Source organism: Meriones unguiculatus, chromosome X (genome assembly GCF_030254825.1).
Source record: "Meriones unguiculatus strain TT.TT164.6M chromosome X, Bangor_MerUng_6.1, whole genome shotgun sequence".
Taxonomy (NCBI): domain Eukaryota; kingdom Metazoa; phylum Chordata; class Mammalia; order Rodentia; family Muridae; genus Meriones; species Meriones unguiculatus.
In genome coordinates, this window is record NC_083369.1 from 67,972,802 (window position 1) to 67,996,234 (window position 23,433).

The window sequence follows — 23,433 nt, forward strand, 5'->3', positions numbered from 1 at the left end:
TGTGGTGCTTCTTCCAATACAGAGTGTATGCATTTCAATTCTGTAGTCTGAATTTTGGAAAAAGCCACGGAAAGGTTTGGGTAAAATATCATGTCCACTGTGAAACAGCTACTGCTCTGAACATCGGGTCACACTGTCATGTTAGAACCAGTGTCAAAATGTTTCCCTTTGCCACAGTGCACAGCTCTACTGAAAGAAAGCTATGGATCATCTTGAGAGAAAATGAACAATATAGAATTTGCTAGTAGACTGAGATCTTTTATCAAGGGATCTAGCCTCTTCATTTGAAGTATACGGGTCTATAAAATGATGAAAGTCAGGGAGTTCATTGACTTTGATTTTATGATTTTGGTTCAACCTTCTTGCTCATTTATCATCAGGTGGTTTCAGTCATGCAGAATAAACTATTGATGAGAAAGGCATCTATGTATGCCGATGGACTTCCCTTGTATTTCACTTTTCACTATTTCTATAATCAGTTAATGCCGTAGGTTTGCACAAGTCTCACCATACTGATTGCTGCTTTGGCTCTGTTGTCCTTTATATTAATCACACTTATGGCTTGGTGGTGGCTGAGTGTTGCACTTGTCCCTGTGACTCAACTATGTTTACATTTTGCAAGTCTGGAACTACAGTTCCTAGTCTAAGATATGCCCTACAGAGAAAAGCAAACAGACTTTTTCAGTAATCATTTGGCAATGATCAACTTTCAAATTTATTTTTCACAATTATGGAGAAGGTTGTTTTCTAAACTTTTTAAGAATTGCTTAGGCTTAGGCCAAAAGGGCTGAGAAAGAAATTAAGGAAACAACACCCTTCACAATAGCCACAAATGACATAAGGTACCTCGGAGTAACCCTAACCAAGGAAGTCAAAGACTTGTATGAAAAAAATTTCAAATCTCTGAAGAAAGAATTAGAAGAAGATATGAGAAGATGGAAAGATCTCCCATGCTCATGGCTTGGTAGGATTAACATAGTAAAAATGGCCATCTTACCAAAAGCAATCTACAGATTCAATGCAATGCCCATCAAATTACCAACACAATTCTTTACAGACCTGGAAAGGAAAATTCTCAACTTCATATGGAATAACAAGAAACCCAGAATTGCTAAAACAATCCTCTACAATAAAAGATCTTCTGGAGGTATCTCCATCCCTGATCTTAAGTTGTACTATAGAGCAACAGTTTTAAAAACTGCATGGTACTGGCATAGAAACAGAATGGTGGATCAATGGAACCGAACAGAAGACCCAGAAAGAATTGCTTAGGCAGTCTTAGATGTTAAGTCTTTTTTTTATCATTATTATTTTAGGTTATTTATTTAAGGGGGGGGATATGTTTATGTGAGTAGAAGTAAGTGCCCATGAAAGAAGGTATTAGATTTCCTGGAGTTGGAGTGACACCCAGTTTTACCTGCCTGAGTTGAGTGCTGGAACCTGAATTCAATCTTTTTTTTTTTTTTTTTTTCTCAATGCAGTTCATTCAGGAACCTTGAACAATCTTCTGACCCTGGGGAAAGCCAGCCCACAGCTTAAATAGCCTCTGGGTAGCCAACCCCAGCGTGCCACGTGGGCAATGCAGATAGGTCCACATACACAGAAGCAAGCCAGATCCTCAGTCTTAGCCAAATATGGAGTTTGTGACAGAGAGCACTCACCATCGGGAAGGTGGAAGGCGGAAACCAGCTCCATCTTTAAGGTGCGGCATTACGCAGCTCTTTTAAAATTCAATTCTCGGCACACTTTTGAATGTCATTCTTTATATTAAAGTGAGGTAGGTCTAAAACTGATTTATTTAGCAGGAGTCTTTTGGTCCTTGGTTTGCCTCACCAACCAGCCACATTTTTAGAATCTTTTCAAGCTCCACAAGGTACAACATTAAATGCAGCGCCTCTAGTAGCAAGCTAATATAAATGAATTTTTCTAGACTTTCATTTTTGCCCTCTACCTTTAAAGTAAATTGTAACATTTGTTCCCTGGATATCTGACTCTAGTTACTAGCTGAGAAGCATGGGGGCTTGGGGAGGTGGATATTGAAGAGATCTATCACTATCCTTCCATATAACAATGGCTGCAGGGGAGGCCATTTTATATTGTTTTTGAGGACATTTTAAGATTAATTTTAAACAAGGAGAGAGGGCCCATTTGCACTGGGAGTGGACGGGTCTTTCTTATTATTAAAGACCATTCAGAATTTAGAGACTTTGTACCAAGCTTCACACTGTCTTTCCACATATTTGCATTGCACATTTCAGTATCCAGTTTCTATCTAATCAATAGCAAATAAGTAAATATTGTTCTCTTAAATGATTTTTTGTTTTCTAGATTGCTGCACGAGTTATAGACTGCCTTCAGTTGAGAAACTGGGGATTGGAAGTACTTGGATATCAGATAGCTTACCACACAGAGGTTGGAAATTGTCTCAGTCATTCTCCACTATAAAATATTTCTCTACTTTCACATGAAAAGAAAGAATGGATGTGTTTTTCCTTCAGAATTGCTTTCTCCCTGATTAAATTTTCTTTATGCTAACTTCTATTGCTTATAGAAGGTATCTCTGATAGGTAGACAAGGATTTGTCCAAAATTAAAAGACCAGATATCTAATTGCCTTTAATGTGGTAGAAAGATAAAACAAAAAACAAAACAAAACAAAACAAACAAACAAAGAAACAAAAAATCCAATTACTTGGCAACTATTGCTTTACTCCCACCAGTTGTCTGCCTCTTCTACACTTCTTTCTTTCTTTCTTTCTTTCTTTCTTTCTTTCTTTCTTTCTTTCATCTCAACTTTATTCTTTCTTCAGACTTTCAAAAAAAAAATGGAGCACCTTGAGCTGCTGACCCATGATATCATCTCCAGGTTTTTTTAAAATTTTTATTATTAGTTATATTTTATTAACTTTGTATCCCAGCTGTATCCCACTCCCTCATTCCCTCCAAATCCCACCCTCCCTCCCTCATCTCCCTTCCCCTTTGGAAGTCCATTGATTGAGGAGGACCTCCTCCCCTTTCATCTGACCCTGTTTTATCAGGTATCTTCAGGACTGGCTGCAAAGTCCTCCTCTATGGCCTAGCAGTACTGCTCCTTCCTTGGGGGGTGGGGAGGTCAAAGAGCCTGCCATCGAGTTCCTGTCAGATATAGTCCCTTTTTCACCTTATTATGGAAAACAAATTGGTTACTGAGCTACCACGGGCTACATCTGAACAGAGGTTCTAAGTTATATCCATACATGGTCCTTGGTGGAATATCAGTCTTAGAAAAAGACCCCTGTGCCCAGATATATTTGGTCCTTGTGGAGCTCCTATCCTTTCCACGTCATACTAACTCCCCCTTCTTTCATATGATTCCCTGCACTCTGCAGAAGGTTTTGTTATGAGTCTTAGTATCTGCTTTGATACATTGCTAGGTAGAGTCTTTCAGGCCCTCTGCAGTAGGCTGCTGTCCTGTTACTTGTTTTCTCCTACGTCCAATGCTCATCCCATTTGTCTTTCTAAGTGAGGATTGATCATCTTACCCTGGGTGCTCTTTCTTGTTTATCTTCTTTAGGTGCATAGATTTCAGTATGTTTATCCTATCTTATAGGTCTGTATAAGTGAGTATATACCATGTTTGTCTTTCTCCTTCTTGGATACCTCACTCAGAATGATCTTTTCTAGATTCTATCATCTGCCTGCAAATTTCACGATTTCCTCATTTTTGATTGCTGAGTAGTATTCCATTGTGTAAAAATACCACAATTTCTGTATCCATTCCTCCTTTGATGGAGATCTGGGTTGTTTTGAGGTCTGGCTTTCTTTCTTTCTTTTTTTTTTCTTTTTCTTTTTTTTTTTTTTGGTGGAAAGGGTCTCTATCTCTTTTAGAGACTTTTAACACCAGAAATGCTTTTTCCCATCAACACATATTGCCGTTACTATACTTACTTATCTATACTTACTTATCTCTATCTCTGGTGGCTACATGACATTTTCAATGCTACCCTTTCTTTTTTGGTCTTGTATCTAGTGCCTCCTCCATGGGAACAGGGACTGTGTCTGACATGAACTGATTGGCCTGCTTTTTGATCACCTCCCCCTGAGAGGGGAGTAGCCTTACCAGGCCACAGTGGAAGACAATTCAGCCAGTCCTGATGAGACCTGATGGACTAGGATCAGAAGGAAGGGGAGGAGGACCTCCCTTATAAGTGGACTGCAGGAGAAGCATGGGTGAAGAGGGAGGAACGGGGGTGGGATTCAAAGAAGAGGAGAGAGAGAACTACAGGGGGGATACAAAGTGAATAAACTGTAATTAATAAAAATAAAAATAAAATAAAAGATTTCACTATCGCTTTTAGTACACACAACTTGCTCTTCTCATCCTAATGTTAAATTGCTTTAAATTATATTAATTCTTATTCCCTACCGTCAGATTTCATGAACGTAGCTGTAAATCAAATGGGTGGGTAAAGTGGCCCAGGGCAGTGGTTTGTCATAGTCTAGACGTTCATGCAATCTTTCTTCAACCTCAGTTTTCCTTTCCATTTAGAGTGAAAATGTTATAGCAAGGTGGGAGTTGCAAGCTGTACTTGATCAAAGGTGATTGATAAATCAACTTGATAAAGAAAAACCCTTCAGGGTCCCTGTACATAATTTTCTAAGGACTTGGTGGTAATATATCACTACTAGGTACATTCATCAAATAAACGGGTGTGTAGACTTTTTCTTTCTCCTGCTCCATCTTACCCTCTCTGTCTTTTTTCTTTTAAATGAGTTTTGGTGCTGTTTAACTTTACCTCCTTTGTCATAGACTGGAAATCTCTTTGCTAGGTAATATAAAGAGTTTTCAAGAGCTTATAAATACCAAGCTCATATTTCCTCATATATAAGAACCCCAAAGAAACACTAAAGTTTCATTTTATCTGATAAATAAACCACATATTTTATTTCTAAAAGGAAGACATCAATCAGGCTAGCTTACTTCTTGAACTGATTTTCTAACTCAGAATTCATCATCATTCTGACTACTGTACTTGGTTTGGGTTTCAACCTGAAGTTGAAGATGAGCATTGAAAAATCTCAACTTACAATTTGGCTAATTGTGATATTAATCAGACAAATGAGTATATTAAGGATAGAGTTGGTATGGTCAGTTGGGACTCTTGTACACTAAAAAAATACTTGGTGCTGGGTATAGCAGTGCCCACATGTAATCCTAGTACTTAGGAAGCAGAGGCACAAGATTTCCACGGATTTGCTAGTCTGATCTACATAGTGAAGTATTATAGTATTGTCTACATAGTGAATTATAGGACAGCCAGGATTATATAGTGAGACCCAGTGTTTTAAAGCCAAAAGTTATGTAAACAAAGATTATCTATCTTGGATCCAGGAACTTCTACAATCAATATTTTCATTCCTCTTTATCGTGATCATGATGGTGACTTCATATGTGCATACATATGTCATAATTTATGAAGTCACACAATTCAAGCATGCAATTTATTATAATTCAGTTATACCCTTATAAAGCTGTTTCAGAGAGAATTGAAGATAAAGGGTTTTTTTGTTTTGTTTTGTTTTTTAAATTGTATTTGTTCACTAAGATAAGGTGTCAGTAGTTAAGAAAACTAGTTGGGGGATTGGCCAGACAAGTGGTACTGTTATTTGCTAGCTGAGTGCCTTTTAGGGTTCTTTCTTTTATTCCCCTTTAGGTCTTATTTTTCCATATGAAAATGAGGATAGTAACAAGACTACATAACTCAAACTTTCAGAACTAAATGAGAACACATAGAGTGCCCTTGGCTCTGTACTGGGCACAAATAAAACCTGAAAGAAATGGCAGGTATTAGTTTATGCATAATTGGAAATTAATTTTATGGTGGTTGAAAGTATACAGAATTACAAGAAGATGTTTAAAGTATAATAAAGAAAGAAAGAAAGAAAGAAAGAAAGAAAGAAAGAAAGAAAGAAAGAAAGGAAGAAAGAAAGAACAATGCCATAATAGTGAATATATCATCATATGTAAAATTACTAACCTTAGGGATTTGGATAGCTTTAGCCGGCAAGGAGAGTTTACACTGAAGGCACACAGTACAAGTCTATTCTCTGACATAATTGCCAACAGGATTCTTTTGTGTCTGGTTCTTAAATCGGCTGATTCTAAGTTAGAAAGAATTGGAGCTATGCATATTTCTTCCTTTAGAGCAAAATGTTTGAGGAAAAAATGCATCCATGCTAATCTTGTGCAGGTGTTTCATCTTGTTATTCTCTTGATCAATGATTCTCTACCTTCCTTACACTGCAACACTTTAACTATATTCATCATGTTTTGTTGAGCCCCAACCATAATTTTTTTTCATAGTAACTTCTTATGTAGTAACTGTAATTTTGCCACTGTTGTGAATTGTAATGTAAATATCTTATATGCAAAATATCTGATATATGATTCTTCAATCCCCTGAGGGTTGCAACCCACAGGCTGAGAACCATTGCTTTAAATCATGCAGTGTAACATTGTTAGAATGATATTTGCGTTTTATTGGAGATTGTAAGTAATCTACAAGTAAGTGAAGGAATTTAGCAAGATACGCATGTGTGTCATATAATTATTATGTAACATATAAATAAGAGCTGAGTATTCCTAGTATTTGGTTTCTGGGTACTAGAACAAATCTTCCCCAGATACTGAGGAAAAACTGTACATGTAATTGAAAAGTACTTGATTCTGAACATGAATTGGTTGACTGGATACAGATTTGGATCAGTAAGTAGTTTCTAAGTCTCCTATATGTTTTGTGTGTGTCAGAGCACTGTGCTCAGGTCAGGTTTACATCAACAAAGATGGTTAAGTGCATATCAAAAGGGAGGAGGCTTACCAGGCCTTTGAAAACTTGACCCAATAGCCAACTCTGGAATCTTTGAACACTAAAATTATGCTGGGATACTTCTGTGTAAACCTGAGACCCACCACACTGTAGAGAGCCAGTCCTTGACACTATTAATGATGCTCTGCTATGCTTGCTGACAGGAAGGAGCCTTACTTGACTGTCTTTTGAGAGGCTCCAGCCAGAGCAGATCTAGACAGATGCTGGCACTTGCAGCCAAGTATGGGGCAGAGCTCTGGGACTCTTGTGGAAGTGTTGGGGGAAAGATGGAAGGACCTAGAGGGGACAGTGGCCTCACAAGAAGACCAACAGAGACATCTAACCCACACCAATGGGGGTTTACAGAGAGTGAGACATCAACTCAGGAGAATGCATGATCTGGACTTAGGCCTCCTGCATATGTGGCTGATGGGAGGCTTTGTCTTCATATTGGGGTGCCTGGCAAGTGGAGTGGGGGAGGGGTTGTTTCTAACATGAACTCTATTTCCTTCTTTTGGATCACTTCCCCCTGGCAGGGCTGCCTTGTCCTGCCTCAGGGAATGAAGATATGCTCAGTCCTGATAAAACTTGATGTGCTGGGGAAGATTGATATGGGGGAGGGGAAACTCCTCTTTTCTAGGAGGAAAAGAACAGGGGAAGGGGGAAAGAATAAGGGGAGGGGACAAGGAGAAGAGGATGGAAGAGCTTTGCATAAGTAAATACACTGAAATAATAAAAAATGACAATGACAGTTAACCACTGAGGGTAAAAAAAGAAAAGAAAAGGAAAAAGGAAAAGAAAATCTCCATCATATGTAGAACAAAAGCGAAAGGGAATCAGGAGAGGAGCTCTGGTGTAGAAACAATGGTGTGGTAAAAAGGTAGCCATGGGGGGTGGGGTAGGGAAGCTTGTTCTCTGATGTTAAAGTTGAATTTCTTAGTCTTGTATTTACAAAGTTGTAAGCTGTCAAGGAACACATTATCCTCTGTACTACCTAATTTCATCCTCTGTTTTCTTTATTGTTATTATTTATTACAATTTATTCATTTTGTATCCCAGCTGTAGCTCCCTCCCTCATCTCCCAGTCCAACCTTCTTCCCTCTTCTTCCCTATGTCCTTCCCCTATTCCACTGATAGAGGAGTACTTCCTCCCCTACTATCTGACCCTAGTCAATCAGGTCTCATCTGCACTGTCAGGATCCTCTTTCTCTGTGGCCTAGTCAGACCACCTTTCCAGGGGAAGGTGATCAAAGAGCCAGCCACTGAGTCCAATTTCATCACCTTTTAAAAATATTTGATTTTATATGTATGGGTATTTTGCCTGCACAAATGTGTACCACTTACATACCTGGTGTTTATTGAGATGAGAAGAGGGTATTGGATTCCCTAGAACTAGAGTTGCAGAGAGTTATAAGCTACCATGTGGGTGCTGGGAGTCTATCCTAGGTCCTCTGAAAGATTAGCCAGTGCTCTTAAGCATTGAACCATCTCACCAGTCCCAATTTCATCATCTCTGAAGTGAAGATAAAATCAGTATATACTTATGTGGTTGGGTTGTGGTGAGCATCAAGTCAGTCATGAAAGCAAAGTGCTTAGAACATAGGAAGTATGCAAAACTGTAAGGTGTTGTTATACACTAGAACGCAAGCTCTATGAAGAGACTGTTGTTTGTTTTGTTCAGTGTTGTATGCAAACAGGTTCATTGCTTTTGTTGTTTGTTTTGTTGATGTTTTTGGTTTTTCAAGGCAGGGTTTCTCTATAGAAACTTGTAGACCAGGCTGGCCTTAAACTCACAGAGATCTGCTTGCTTCCATTTCCCTGAATGCAGGGATTAAAAGTGTGTACCACCACTGCCTGGCTTAAAATCTGTTGTTATTGCCTTTTCTGCTATCATCTTGTCTATAGTTTCCATCTTACTACTTTGGAGATATCAAGAGAGCCTCCTATCTTTTTTGGCTGCATATGTTCTTTATCTCTTGCAATATACAGGGCTTCTCCATCTTTTCTTCAGACAACACCCAAAGTGATCTTCTTTAAAGGACACAAATTATATGATGTTTATCTGTTCAAAGACCTTCCCTGACTCTCTAGTTCACATACAGGAATGAGATGTTTTTAATCTACTGCTAGCTGTCTTCCAGACCTCATTTTTTCCATTGCTTTTCTCCTCGTTTATTGTAGTCTCATCACAGTAGATTAGAAACCAACTTGTACTTTTTGTTTTAGTATACCTAGTTGATCATAAACATGCACACCTGTAATTCTTCTAGTACTTGGGAGTTCAGGAAGTAGGATCCCAAGTTCAAGGGCTACCGAATCTACAGAGTAAAACTCTGTCTCAAAATCTAAGAGCTGAACTTTGAAAACCAGTTTGGAAGTTACTAAAAAAAGAAATGACTATCACAGGACCACCCTTGAGCACACTTCTGACTCTAAGTCAGTATGTCACAGAGAAACATATGCATTCACATTTACTGCTGATATGTTACATATAACAGTCTTGAAATGGAAACAGCCTAGATCCCCATCAACATATGAAGATAATGAGTTAGTAAACATAGTAAAATTTTATTCAGTTTTAAAAAAAATTAAATCATGGTGCTTGCATAAAAATGAATGGAACTTGAAATTATTAAGTGAAATTAGTCACATTCAGAAAAAAGAAATGCTACATATTTTCTCTTATATCCAGATCCTAGGTTTAGAATTGTATGTATATCTGTGCATTTATGTATACTTGTGTGTATCATGAATCTACAAGGGGAGTCATGATATAATATTATATAGACATAATATATGAATATGATATTTGATATGTACATAAGCATTTAAAAATAATTGGTTATGTAATGACACAGAAGATAATTGGAGATGTAACTCAGTATATAGTTTGCATAACTCGAGTCTGTAAGTTCAGTCCTCAGCACAATAAATAGGCCACATTTTCAGTGTATTTATGGAAAACTGAAAGGTCTGGACAGGATATGCTGAATTTTGTGTGCAAAACTATATAATTTTTTTATGTTAAAATATTTTTAAATGAGTCTAGAGAAATGGCTCAGTGCTTAAACATATTGGAAGCACTTCCAGAAGATCTGGGTTTGGTTCCCAGCACCCACATGATGGCCCGCAATCTTCTCTTCAAGTTCCAAGGATATGATGCCTTTCCTGGACTACAAAGCTATCAGGCATGCTTGTGGCACTCACAGATAAATATGCAGGCAAAACACTCATATACATAAAATAATTTTAAAAATTAAAAAGGGGGATAAAGAAAAGGAAGAAAGAGATCTTATGGGAGGGGCATAAAATAAGAGTAATAGTATACATATGACATGAAAACAGGTAAGGGAAAAGAAAAAAAATAGCCAGTGGGATACTAGAGAAACGGGACAATGAAGAAGATGAAAATTATAATAAAGTAAAATAACACATAAGTATCAAATATGAAAATACTATAGTGAAACCTATTATTTAGTATAACAACCTAAGTGTGAGTAGAAAAAAAAAAACAAAACAAAAACCCAGGAGGGCTTTGAATATAGCTCAGAAATAGTATACTTGCTAATATGTTGTTTTTGATCCTTAACACAAAAAAAATACTGTCCTTCACTAGTATCTTCTTACTCTAAGAAATGCCATTCCAAGAATGGCTGTATTTCACTTTGATTACTCAAGAGTGGAGTATTGATTTTCTTTTTCATGTAATCATTTGGCAACAAAATATGAGATATCAAAGGTTTGGGGTATGAGAAATTTGGTAGAGGGAATTATTTTTTTATTTTATTTTAAAAATTAATTTATTTTTTATTGATTACAGTTTATTCACTTTGTATCCCAGCTATAGCCTCTCCCTTATACTCTCCCAATCCCACCTTCCCTCCTTCATCTCCTCCCATGCCCCTCCTCAAGTCCACTGATAGGGGATATCCTCTTCCCCTTCAGAGGGAATTATTTTTTAATTATAATACAGCTACATTATTTTACCCTCCCTGTTCTGGGTCCAAATCCTCTCTTATCCCTATAGTTTCCTTTCAAATTAATGGCCTCTTTTTCATTGATTATTATTGTTTTTGTTTTTTTTTTTTTTTTTTTTTTTTTGATTTTTGGTTTGGGGTTTTATTTTGTATTGTTTAAGACAGAGTCTGTATATGTAGTCCTGGCTTTCCTGGATCTCACTATGAAGAGTTAGAGTAAGCTGGCTTTGAATTCACAGAAGCCATCCTGCTTCAGTATCCCAAGTGCTGAGATTAAATAAGACACCTTCTTCAAGTGGCAAGAACAAGACACAGCCATTATCTGAACCAAGTGAAACTAAATTTCAACAGTATAAATAACTACACGTCCATAGTGTGGAATTTACATATAATCTTCTGTGTTCCTTGGAAAGGCTTGGGTCACTTCTCCAGCTCTGCTCTGTGGAGCACACCCACCTTATCTTTTAAGCTCCACTCCAGTGCTGCTGCTCTTGGTGGTCATCCCATATTACTGGAATCTCCCAAACTGCTGTGGTTCCTAGCTGCAACTGGGCTACAGTTTCACCAATAGCCTCTCATAGACTCACTTCCTAGTGCCAAGTCTCAACTTTTTTGCATGACCTTCAGTCCTGGGCCTTCAACTGCCACTGAGGCTGAACTTTTACCATGGCCTTTCCTGGCCTCTCACAGTGCCAAGCCTCAGCTACTCTCTATGACCTCTTCCTGCCTTCAAAACCATTACCATCTGGGCGAGTCTTATACATTGCCATTATTATTGTTATACATAAACCAATGCATGCATCATGTACACACACAGAGATAGAGAGAACTTGCTGAATGTATTTAGTGTTGTTTGTGTGTATTTGTGTTCAGAGCTGACCACTTGGTATAAAATAACCAATTAGGGAGTTAATCCATGGGAAAGACTAATTTTCCTTTTCTCAGCATCCCTCACTTGCATATAATTCTTTATCTAGTGGTGGGTCCCTATGAAATTTCCCCACTCCATGTTAGCATATCTGTTCATATTGTCATTGTTCAAGTATCATACGTATATTCATTCTTTTTTTTTTTTTTTTTTGACGGGTGCTAGCTGTTTATTTTCTGCTTGGTTCAAGGCACAGTTACGGGGTCAGTGGTATGACCCAAGAGGGGTCCCCTCCAGCTCCTGCTGGTGTCTGTTGCTTACTGCAGCCTTCCTAGTTTACAGGGTAGGGTGGGTAGGTGGGACTCTGGCCTAGTACCACTTAAGGTGGGGTTGGCTGGTGATTCTGCCAGATCAGGATGGGGCCCTGGTGTTGGCCTGGCCAGGATGGATGACTGGCTGCTGCTTCATGGTTTCAGGAGCCAGGTCACTGGTGATCGGACTTCTGGGGGCCTGGGAGGACTCTGCTGAGTCCTCAGGAGACTCCAACACTGTGGACATGAATGGAAGGGTGGACTTCCCGAAAAAGAAGCTGGTCCACCAGTGGCCAGGATTGGCCTTGGGGAGACCTGGGGAATGGGGCACGGCATCTCCCGAGTACTCGGCACTTCCGGAGGAGCTGTTGCTTGACAAGGAGCCCAGGCGTCGCTGATAGTAGTCATGGGTTACCATGAGGGAGCCGCCGGAAGGGATGGCAGCCATGCTTCAGGGCAGGGGCGCTGCGGGGACCTGAGTAGAACGTAGGCCTAGTCACCGGATTGGGTCCCAAGTCCCCCAGGCCCTGAAACACGGAGAAGCTCTAACCAGCTCCGGCCGGCTGCATGGTGAGATCACGTATATTCATTCTTAAGAGACACAGCTACGCAACAAACTTCCTGGTCCTCTGGCTCTTATAGTTCTATAGTATTAAATATTGACAAATGCCTTCGGGAAAGGAAAACATGGAAGGCTGATAGTCTTTTAGTGTCATGTGACTCTTTGTGGTATTAACTCAAATCTTGCCAGCCTATAACTTGGTTACCAAGAGTCACCTATCTCTGGCTATGTTTAAAATTCAGTCAGAAGACTCTATCACATCATTTTTATTTTATTTTATTTTTTTATTAAAGTAACATTTTCCAAAAGACGCAAATTGCCAGTAGTCTCTGGAAAACATGTTGGTTTTTATTTTGGGAGTGAGGTGAAAGTGATGGGAGCAAGGGAAAGGAAAAGTAGAGGGTTTTTTTTTTGCCTGTGTTTCTGTGACATATATTATGCATATTTATATATAATATATGTCTATATATGAGGAATTATCTTTTCAATAAAATGATTTATTCTCATAATTTTATTTTTCTTTCCTTTCAAGAAGTCAAGAAAAATAAGCATCAGCACTTCCTAATTAACAAATCAGGACAGGATGTTCGAACATTAAGAAAAACTTTATAGTACACAAAAGGTAGCAAATAAAAGTTATTGGTAATGTTGTTGAAGCTTTGGATTATTTAAATTTGTGAACTTGCAGCTCCAAATAAAATGTAATAATAGATATTGGCTCAAAGATAAAAATTATATTATGAAAGGGAAAGGAATTAAAAACTATCAAGGTTCTAGTTTTCCCATTTGTGTTAAATCCTTATAACCACATGAATAACAATGAGATTTAGTGGGAGAACAGGTTTCTTTTGCAGGCAATACCAATGTCAGTCTTTAGGAAATACAGAAGTCCAGGTAAACAACTACTCAGCAAACACAAGCGCAGCAATTCGTCCTCCTCTGTCTCCTCCAGACCACTGTGCTTTTCCCCTCTGGGCTATCATATTCATACCCCTCAAAGTCCTCACAATTCGATTAATTCCAGTGGCAAAAAAACACACTTCACATGAGACAATTAATGGGTGAGGATAAACTAAAATCCCATACTTGGAATTATAATAAAACATGTTTACACATCATAAACCAAAACATCCGCAACAGAAAAGAGAAAAAACCAAGTGAGGGTTACCTGTTCCTAACTTCATGTGAAGCTGTATTTTAGGGGTGCAGAAAATGTCCTCAAAAAGTCTCAGTAGTGATAACGTGACACAAATGCAGCCTCCCACTATTGGACCCATACAGTCCATCAGGGTGGGGTCTTCTGTGCCATGTGGCACCATATTCTTTCCTCATTTGCAGTATTGTCTCCTAAGAAATGTGCTTCTGTTTGGCCATATCTCACATTATTCTCCCTTCTCATTCTTTCTGATCACCTAGACTGTGGCATAAAAAAGACAACTTCACTTAGAAAGACAAATGGGATGGATATTGGAAGTAGGAGGAAACAAGAATCAGGAAAGGAGCCTTCCATAGAGGGCTTCTGAAAGATTCTACCTAGTAATGTATCAAAGCTGATGCTGAGATTCATAATCAAACCTTGGGCAGAGTGAAGGGAATCATATGAAAGAAGGGAGAGTTAGTAAGACCTGGAGAGGACAGGAGCTCCACAAGGACCAAATATATATGGGCACAAGGGTCTTCTATGAGACTGATTCTCCAACCAAGAACCATGCATGGAAAGAACCTAGAACCCCTGCTCAGACGTAGCCCATGGCAGCTCAGTATCCAAGTGGGTGCCCTAGTAATGAGAACAAGGACTGTCTCTGACATGAACTCAGTAGCTGGCTCTTTGACCTCCCCTCTCCCCTAAGGGAGGAACAGCCTTTCTAGGCCACAGAGGAGGATATTTCAGTCAGTCCTGATGAGACCAAATAAGCTAGGTTCAGATGGAAGGGGAGGAAGACCTCACCTATCAGTAGACTTAGAGAGGGGAAGAGAGGAGATGAGGGAGGGAGGGATTGGGAGTTGATGAGGGAAGGAAGGTGGGATTGGGAGAGAATGAGAGAGGGGGCCATAGCTGGTATACAAAGTAAATAAACTGTAATTAATATAAAAATAAAAATTTAATTAAAAAAAGACAACACAATTCTAAGCCCCTTAGAGCGTAACTGGCCTATTGCTTGGAATTTTGATGCAGAACACATGAGAACTGAGCTTTACTTAGGCCCACCATATGGAGCAGCATGTTGACAATGTATTTTTCTAATTTTCTAAAAATTGGGCTCCTTACACGACTTCCTACATGACTGAGAAATTTTAAAAAATGAAGGGACAATGTGCTTTAAACAATTTATTTGTTTTACTATAATTCATATTGTGAGTAGGCAATCAATCAGAGTGTCTTTGTGTAGCATTTTGGATAGAGGGAGAAATTGGAAGCACGCATTGTGACCAACCCTGCGTTCTAATATGCTTGAATGCAAACCAAATAATTCAAAACAAGAATCATTCTACCCTATTTAATCCCCTACTTCATATCAGTGAGTTCAATGAGAGTCTCTAAAACCAATCAAGTCAGTAACTGTCCACTCTCCTTTGCAACACAGTTAAGACTCAGTACTCATTGCACATTTCAACAAAGACCAAAGTAGAAAAGTGTGGGGCTAGGTGTTCCATATATAGTGGTGAGAAAAACAAACAAACAAAAAAAACCAAAAAAACAGATGTGATTCCTGTGTCTCTGGATGCTGTGATATCCTCGGTGAAATTGGCATGAATTAAATAATTGTATAAATGAATTATAATTGTAAGCTGAGATAAATAATTTGAAGGGAAGACATACAGTTTAAAGAAAGTATATGCAATAGTGTATACTTTCCTTGTTACTTTGACAAAACGTCTAATAAAAGCAACTTAAGAGAGAAATAGTTTATGCCAGTTCACATTTAAAGAGTTTAGTCCACCACAGCAGGAAGTTATTGTGGTAAGAACTTGGGGTAGCTGGTCACATTGAATTGATAGTCAGGAGCCAGATAGTGGTGATTGCTGATTGCTTATGTTTGGCTTATATCATTCCTTTTATTCAATCCAGAACCTCAGCTCATCCACTGGTACCACTCCTGTTTTAGGTGGGTCATCTCAGATCAATTATTATTTCACCTAATTAAGATCATCCCTTATAGACATTCCTGGAGACTTGTTTCCACAGTCAAGCTCAATCCTATGAAATTGATGATCAAGATTAACCATCACAACTAGGGAATTGAGGAAGGCCTCCACTGTTGAAGCCATGATTTGAGTTTTATAGGGTCCATTAAAACTTAAAGGAAGTGTCAGTAAAAACTGTAGTCTAAGAAATAACAGCAGGTCCAAGGTACTGTTGAGCCTAAACAAGGCCAGGACAGCTGGAGTGCAGAAGACAAAGGAGAAATGAGTGATTTGGTTATAATTTTACAAGGGGGCTTCTCAATGGGACAGCACTGGCTTTGGAGTATGACAACTGTATTTGTGACTAGAGAGTGCTATTTTGCATAGACAAGGTTGATGGCCCTGACCCACTAAATAAATGCCCCTTTGTTATTTATGACAACCATTTATGCTCTTGAATGCAAAACCACGAAGACTAAAGAATTTAGAGTTTTGTCTTAGAAGAAAGAAAATTCAATAAGAAGCAGTTTAAGTGAAAGAAGAAAGTGACTCAGTTCCGAATTGGAAAAGTTCATTCTGGCTATGGTGAAAAAAATAAAGCTTCCTCTCACCTGAGCTAGCCAAACAGAGGAAGAGGATCCAGACAGTCCTAACAGGAATTGATAGGCTAGGGTCAGACAGTAAGGGAGAAGGACTTGCCCTATCAGTGGACTAGGAAAGAAGGCTAGGGGAGGAAGAGGGAGAAGAGGAGGGAGGGGGCTACAACTGGGATACAAAGTAAATAATAATAATAATTATAATAAATGGGAAAAAGATAAAAAAAATAAAGTAAAGCTTCCTCAGAGATCCTTTCTGATGATGGGTAGTGACTCAGACCGGTAATCTCAGTACCCAAAAAGTAGCAGAAGAGCCATCTATGAGTTCTAAGCCAGCCTGAGCTATGTGGTGCTACCCTGACCAAATAATAACACAAAATGCCAGCTCTACAGGAGGGAACAGGCATGCAGGGGTAATTGGACAAAATTTCAGCTAATATTAATCATAAAGTTTTAATGTCTTTGTAATGGCAACTGCTTATTTAATATGTCATGTAAACTGGTTGGGTGGTATGAGCTTTGTATCTGTTGCTTTTTCATGCATCACCATAACTTAAGAAATATATAAAATACCATCACACAACAGATGAATTAATGTAGCATTAAGGCATAGTGTGTTCCTACTGTCATGCAGCAGATCAGTGGTGTGTCCACCAGAGATCAGTGGTATATCAACCAGACTTGTTTGACCCCAGAATCTATGCTCTTAATAATTATGGGTTACTTTAAATTGTTATACTACCATTAAGGCATCTTAATAAAGGACAGATATTGGAGGACTTTTGAGGAGAGCAGAAAATTCTGGCTAGAATATAAGCAACTTTGCTGTGGAACGCTTTGAACAGCTAACACAACCAGCATGAAAATCTTGGAGAGGAGCTGGAGCCATGGCTCAGTGGGTAAGAGCACTTGGTGTATGAGCAACACATTGGGATTTGTTAGTAAAAAAAAAATCTCAGGTCCACCTTAACTGGAGTCAGTCAGAAAATCAGGTGGAATTCAACAAGTTTTCAGGGGATCCAGCAATAGCACTCCTAAGCATATATCCAAAATATGCTCAAGTATACAACAAGGACATTTCCTCAACTATGTTCATATCAGCGTTATTTGTAATAGCCAGAACCTGGAAACAACCCAGATGTCCCTCAGCTGAGGAATGGATACAGAAATTGTGCTACGTTTACGTGGAATATTACTCAGCAATTAAAAAAGAAGGAACTCATGAAATTTGTAGGCAAATGGTGGAAACTAGAAAAGATCATCCTGAGTGAGGTATCCCAGAAGCAGAAAGACACACATGGTATATACCCACTTATATGTGGATATTAGACATCTAATATAAGATAAACATACTAAAATCTGTACACCTAAAGAAGCTGAGCAAGAAGAAGGACTTTGGGTAAGATGATCATCCTCACTCAGAAAGACAAATGGAAAGGACATATAAAAAGGGAGAAAACAGGGAACAGGACAGGAACCTACCACAGAAAGCCTCTGAAAGACTACCCAGCAGGGTATCAAAGAGAAAACTGAGACTTATAGCCAAACTTTAGGCAGAATGCAGGGAATCTTATGAAAGAAGAGGGAGATAGAAAGACCTGGAGGGGACAGGAGCTCTACAAGGAGAGCAACAGAACCAAGAAATCTGGGCCCAGGGGTCTTTTCTGAGACTGATACTACAACCAAAGACCATTCATAAAGATAATCTAGAACCCCTGCACAGATGTAGCCCATGGCAGCTCATTGTCCAAAGTGGGTATGCTAGTAAGGGGAACAAGGGCTTTGTCTGACATGAATTCAGTGGCTAGCTCTTTGATCACTTCCCACTTGTGTGTGTGAGGGGAACAGTCTTACCAGGCCACAGAGGAAGGCAACACAACCAGTCCTGATGAGACCTGATAGGCTAGTGTCAGAGGGAATGGGTGGAAGACCTCCCCTATCAGTGGACTTGGGAAGGGGCATGGGAGGAGATGGGGGAGGGAGCCTAGGTTGGAAAGAGCCAATGAAGGGGGCTATAGCTGGGATACAATGTGAATAAACTGTTATTAATAAAAAAGTAAATTATTTTAAAAAGAAGAAAAAAAGAAAATGGCCATAGTGCTACTGGGACTCATGAATTTTATTATTTTCTTCATTAATAGGTGACATAGGATTATTTAAGAAAGATGATGACATGGAGACCTGGATATTGGCTTCAAAGTGATTATTCTAATCTTACCTATTGGTCATGTTCCCTTCTGAAATAATGTATACACAAACAGGAAAAAAACGGACTCAACAGGTTATATATATAGTCTGTGCATATGTATACATGCTTATTTATGTGTGTAAAAATAATAATTAAAGAAAAAAGGCTATCAATTTGAGAGTGAGGGGCATGGGCCTGGTTGGAGTGGAGAAGACCTGCGAGGGTCTGGAAGGAGGAAAGAGAAGAGGGGAAAGTGATATAATTCTATTTCACTTAAAAATGTAAAAACAATTTTAAAAAGAAATGTGTGAGGACTTGGTGTTCCCAATTCTTCAGATCTTCTTCCAAACCCCATATATTTAATCAGTTTTGAGGGTTCTTCAGCAATGGTGTATGTCAAATTTTCATAGATGATCCTGCAGTACAAACTGGGTGGAGTTGGAACTGGAGAGATGGCTCAGAGGTTAAGAACACTGTCTGTTCTTCCAAAGGTCCTGAGTTCAATTTTGAGAAACCACATGATGGCTCACAACCATCTATAGTAAGATCTTGTGCCCTCTTCTGGTGTGTAAGCATATTTGTCGGCAGAATGATGTATAAATAAATAAATCTTTAACAAAACAAAACAACAACAACAAAAAACAAAACAAGCTGAGTGGAGTTTTTTCTTTTTTTGTTTTAAATTTGTTAGTGTTTTCAAGATAGGGATTCTCTGTGAAACTCTGTCTCTCCTGGAACTCACTCTGTAAACCAGGCTGGCCTCAAACTTACAAATATCCATCTATATCTGCCTCCAAAGTGCTGGGATTAATGACATGTGCCACCACCACTCAGCTGAGACTTTATTTTATAAGAGAAGGATAAAGCACCTTTGTAAGAAGGTGGAAAGATCAGTGAGTGCATGAGTCCATTTTGTGAGATGCAGAGCTTTATTTGGGCTCATAGTTCTAAGGGTGAAAGGTTTAGAGACTTCACATGATATTAGTCTTGTTGGCAGAGTCCTGTGATGGCACAAGGTATCATTCCCATGGAGAGAGACAGGGAATGCATATGTGTTCTGGTTTTTGTTCCTCTTTTATAAAGCCATCAGTATTCAATCATAGAGGCTTCTACCCTGATGAACTTATCTAATCCTCACTTCTGAAAGGTTCCACTTCTAAATCCCTGGTCAAATAAGTTTCTATCCCTTTAATATTATTAACTATGACTTTGGTAATTTAACTATTCAATGAGTTGGGGTAAATATATTCTACTCTCATCAAGGAGTGATGTTGCTGACTGCTGTTTTTCTCACTGCCACCGGGGTATGGCAAAGGAATCATGCAGAAAGCTAAAACTCTGTGGCAGTTCTACTTCATATGTTGTGAACCACCTCTTCATTGACTTCTTTGTGAATGACTTCAGCAGCTCAGGATGAAACTTTGTTGTGTATTAGAGTTGATCTGATAGGATTGAGGTGGGGCATTCCAGAGACACTTTACAACCATGCTCATGTGAAATATTTGTAGCCCCCAAAACTCACTACCAGGTACATCAGAAGAATGGATACAGCCTTGAAAGGGAGCAGAGAAGCTTAACTCCTTAATACAAGTTCCCAGAGCTTCTTTCTTCAGAAGCCCTGCTTAGCAAATATGTTGACTCCTCTTCATGGCTGCCTCTGCAACTTCTGCTGGCCTATTACGTTTCTCCCACACTAGGAGAAGGAGACAAGATGGAGTTGGTGAACACAGCCAAAAAGCCTACGCATTATGGTCAGCTACAACCAGAGAGGTTTACCAGATGGGTACAGGAGAAGGAAGTGCAAGGGCATGACGGGCCACTATGTGATTTGTGAATGCAGCCAGCAATGTGGCAGATTAGAATGGAACAAAGACAAGTAATTGCTAGAATTAGTCAGCTCTGTAACAATGATAGCAAGAAGCAATAATGTTAGTATTGAATATTCTCTCAGCCTTTATCAGAGGTCAGGCACTGCATATAGAGATTTGTGTGTGTCTGTGTGTGTGTGTGTGTGTGTGTGTGTGTGTGTGTGTGTGCTGAGCATCTCACTTAACCTCAGGAGATGGATACTATTGGTAACACTTTTGTGAAGAAGTAAGTTCAGGAAGGTTAAGGATTTTATCAAAAGCTATATAGCCAGGAAGCATAAGACCAGAGCTGTAAAAGATATCTGTTTAACTGGAGAGTTTGAGCTATTAACAGCTTTGCTGTTGTTAGTTATGACAAAAACTATCCACAATTGTAAAATAGGTAGAACCTGTTTGGGATGTAAAGATAGAGGTCAGATAACAGAGGGCCTTGAAGGTCTGGTTGAGGGGTTGTAGTTCTATTTTGGAGGTACTGAAGAGACATTAGACATGCAAAGACATTACTTTCAGCATAAAAAAAAAAAGCACTGCCAACATAAAGGGCCCAAATGGGGACAGTCTAGTCTAGCACTACTGGCTATAAAACTTACAGCACCAAGTACAAAATGAAAAACTAGGGCCTCTTCTTTGAAAAATACTGAGACTTACAGTGATACCAATAGAGCTTTAAGCCAAACGTGAGTGCCCCCATGAGGTTACTCAGAGAATATGCCCATACAACCAGTCCTAGAGACAAAAGAAACTAATGAAGTATAACAAGGTAGGAGTAGAGTTAATGAGTTCTGGGGATGCGGTGGTAGAGAGATGCTACAAAGAAAAGAATGTGAAACTAGAATCAACAGGATTTTTGTGAATGTCCCTGTGTTTTTCACTTTTCATGCTCAATGACCTCTCTGAGGTCAGGTCTGCATAACCATATGCAAGGACTAAAAGAGGAACTTTTTTAAATTTTAATTTTTATTCACAATTTATATATCCCGATTGAAGCCTCCTCCCTCAACTTTTTCCAGTCCCACCCTACCTTCCTCTTCCCCTCATACACTTCCCCTAGTTCACTAAAAGGAAGAGTTCTCTTCTGCCTTGCAATCTGTCCATAGTTTGTCAAGTGTCATCAGGATTGCCTGGATCCTCTTCCTCTGTGGCCTTGTAAGGCTGCATTGCCAGGGAGAAGTGATCAAAGAGCAAGCAACCAAGTTCATGACAGAGAAAGCCCCTGCTCACCTTACTCAGGAATCCACATGTAGACTGAGCTGCCAAATGGCTGTTTGCATAGGGGGTCTAGGTCCTCTCTGTGAATGGACCTTGGTTGTTGCAACAGTCTCTGCAGGACACCCTGGGTTCAGATTTTTTAGCCTTGTTGGTCTCCTTGTGGGGCTGCTGTCCCTTCCTTATACTTCTATCTCCACCCTCCTCTTTCTCCATGGGACTCCCTGCACTCTCCCTGAAGTTTGGCCCTGAGTCTCAGTGGAAGAGGAACTTGTTTAAGAAACAAAATTTGCTTTGCAAATTTTACATGTTTCCTCCAGCACATGTGGTATTCAGATGACTTTGAATGTGGTTAGTTCACACTGGAGACAGTGTGACATCTGACAGTGATCTAATCTCTTGCTTCATCAAAAGTTGTGCTTTATTTCTTCTGTTCAAGAAGAAGGACTTTTTTAATGATTGTTTCCTGGTGCCAGAGGTGGACATGCTCTCTTTGGACTAGAAAGAAAACTCCTACAAAGGCTAGAAAGAGTAACATGAACTTCTTCCTACCTTCAGGTCTAAAAGTCGATGTGGGTAGATTCTTCAGAGACCCTCTGTGGCAGGCTCCTATCCTATTTCCTGTTTTTTTTCTTTTTTCCAACGTCCATCCGTTTGCCTTTCTGAGTGAGGATTGATACTGAGACTCATAAACAAACTTTGGGCAGAGTGCAGAGAATCTTAGGAAATAAGGGGGAGATAGTAAGACCTGGAGAGGACAGGAGCTCCAAAAGGAGAGCAACAAAACCAAAATATCTGAGCACAAGGGTCTTTTCTGAGACTGACACCCCAACCAAGGACCATTCATGGATATATCTTAGAACCTCTGCACAGATGTAGCCCATGGAAGCTCATTATCCAAGTGAATTTCCTAGAAAGGGGAACAGGGACTGTCTCTGACATGAACTCAGTGGCTGGCTCTTTGACTGCCTCCTCCTGATGTGGGAGCAGCCTTGCCAGGCCACAGAGGAGGACAATGCAGCCAGTTGTGATGAGACCCTGATAAGCTAGGGTCAGAAGGAAGGGGAGGAGGACCTCCCTTATCAGTGGACTTGGAGAAGAGAATAGGAGGAAATGATGGAGGGAGGGTAGGATTTGGAGAGGATGAGGGAGGAGGCTACAGCTGGGATACAAAATGAATAAGCTGTAATTAATATAAAAATAAAAATTTAATTAAAAAAGTCTGTGTGGATGTTGCCAATTATTTCAGTTACAAGAAAGTAGGGTGGCAAAGCAGATGAATGCTGTTGATTTGCTTTTTCCATGGTATCTTAAGCAACTCTCTGATCCTATCCTTCCTTGCACACTCTTTGGAGCACAAGGATACTATAAGATGTCCCCAAATAACTGCAAAGAAGAGAGCTTTGTTTTCTCTTTAGGTCACTCTGAGGAAGAGGGAATTAGGGAATTACAATGCATTCTGGAAGATCTGTTTAGCAACTGGTTTTATTGAAACTTCTTATGTAAGGATTAGAATACAGAAGTCTACCAACCATGGCCCAGCCATATGAACAGTAAAAAGATTTAAAGAAAGAAGACTTTCAAAATGCAGCCTCTCCACATCCATATTTGTCTTATATTTATGAAGCACCTTCTCTACTCCAAACTGCAACTAAGAGAAAATGGGGAGGCTCCCCTTTTCTGAGGAGTAGGGAGGAGTAGGGGGAAGAGACAGGGAGGATGGGACCAGGAGGGAAGGAGGGGCTACAATTGGGATGTAAAGTGAAGAAAAATTAAGAAGAAGAGGAGGAGGAGGAATAGGAGAAATCCTTTATGATGATGCACACCTGTAATCCTAGCACCCAGGGAGGCAGAGGCATACAGATCATTGTGATTTGGAGGCCAGGG

General features: G+C 39.4%; 2 protein-coding genes across 4 annotated transcripts in view; both read right to left on the minus strand.

Annotated features, from left to right (window-relative positions):
- Positions 1-23,433, minus strand: part of Trpc5 (transient receptor potential cation channel subfamily C member 5) — a 352,275-nt gene that overhangs the window by 202,855 nt on the left and 125,987 nt on the right. The gene's annotated exons all lie outside the window — the stretch shown is intronic.
- Positions 11,892-12,491, minus strand: LOC110541852 (pancreatic progenitor cell differentiation and proliferation factor-like). The gene has a single exon (XM_021628552.2). It carries the CDS (start codon positions 12,446-12,448, stop codon positions 12,101-12,103), a length of 348 nt encoding a protein of 115 aa, XP_021484227.1. The 5' UTR covers positions 12,449-12,491; the 3' UTR covers positions 11,892-12,100.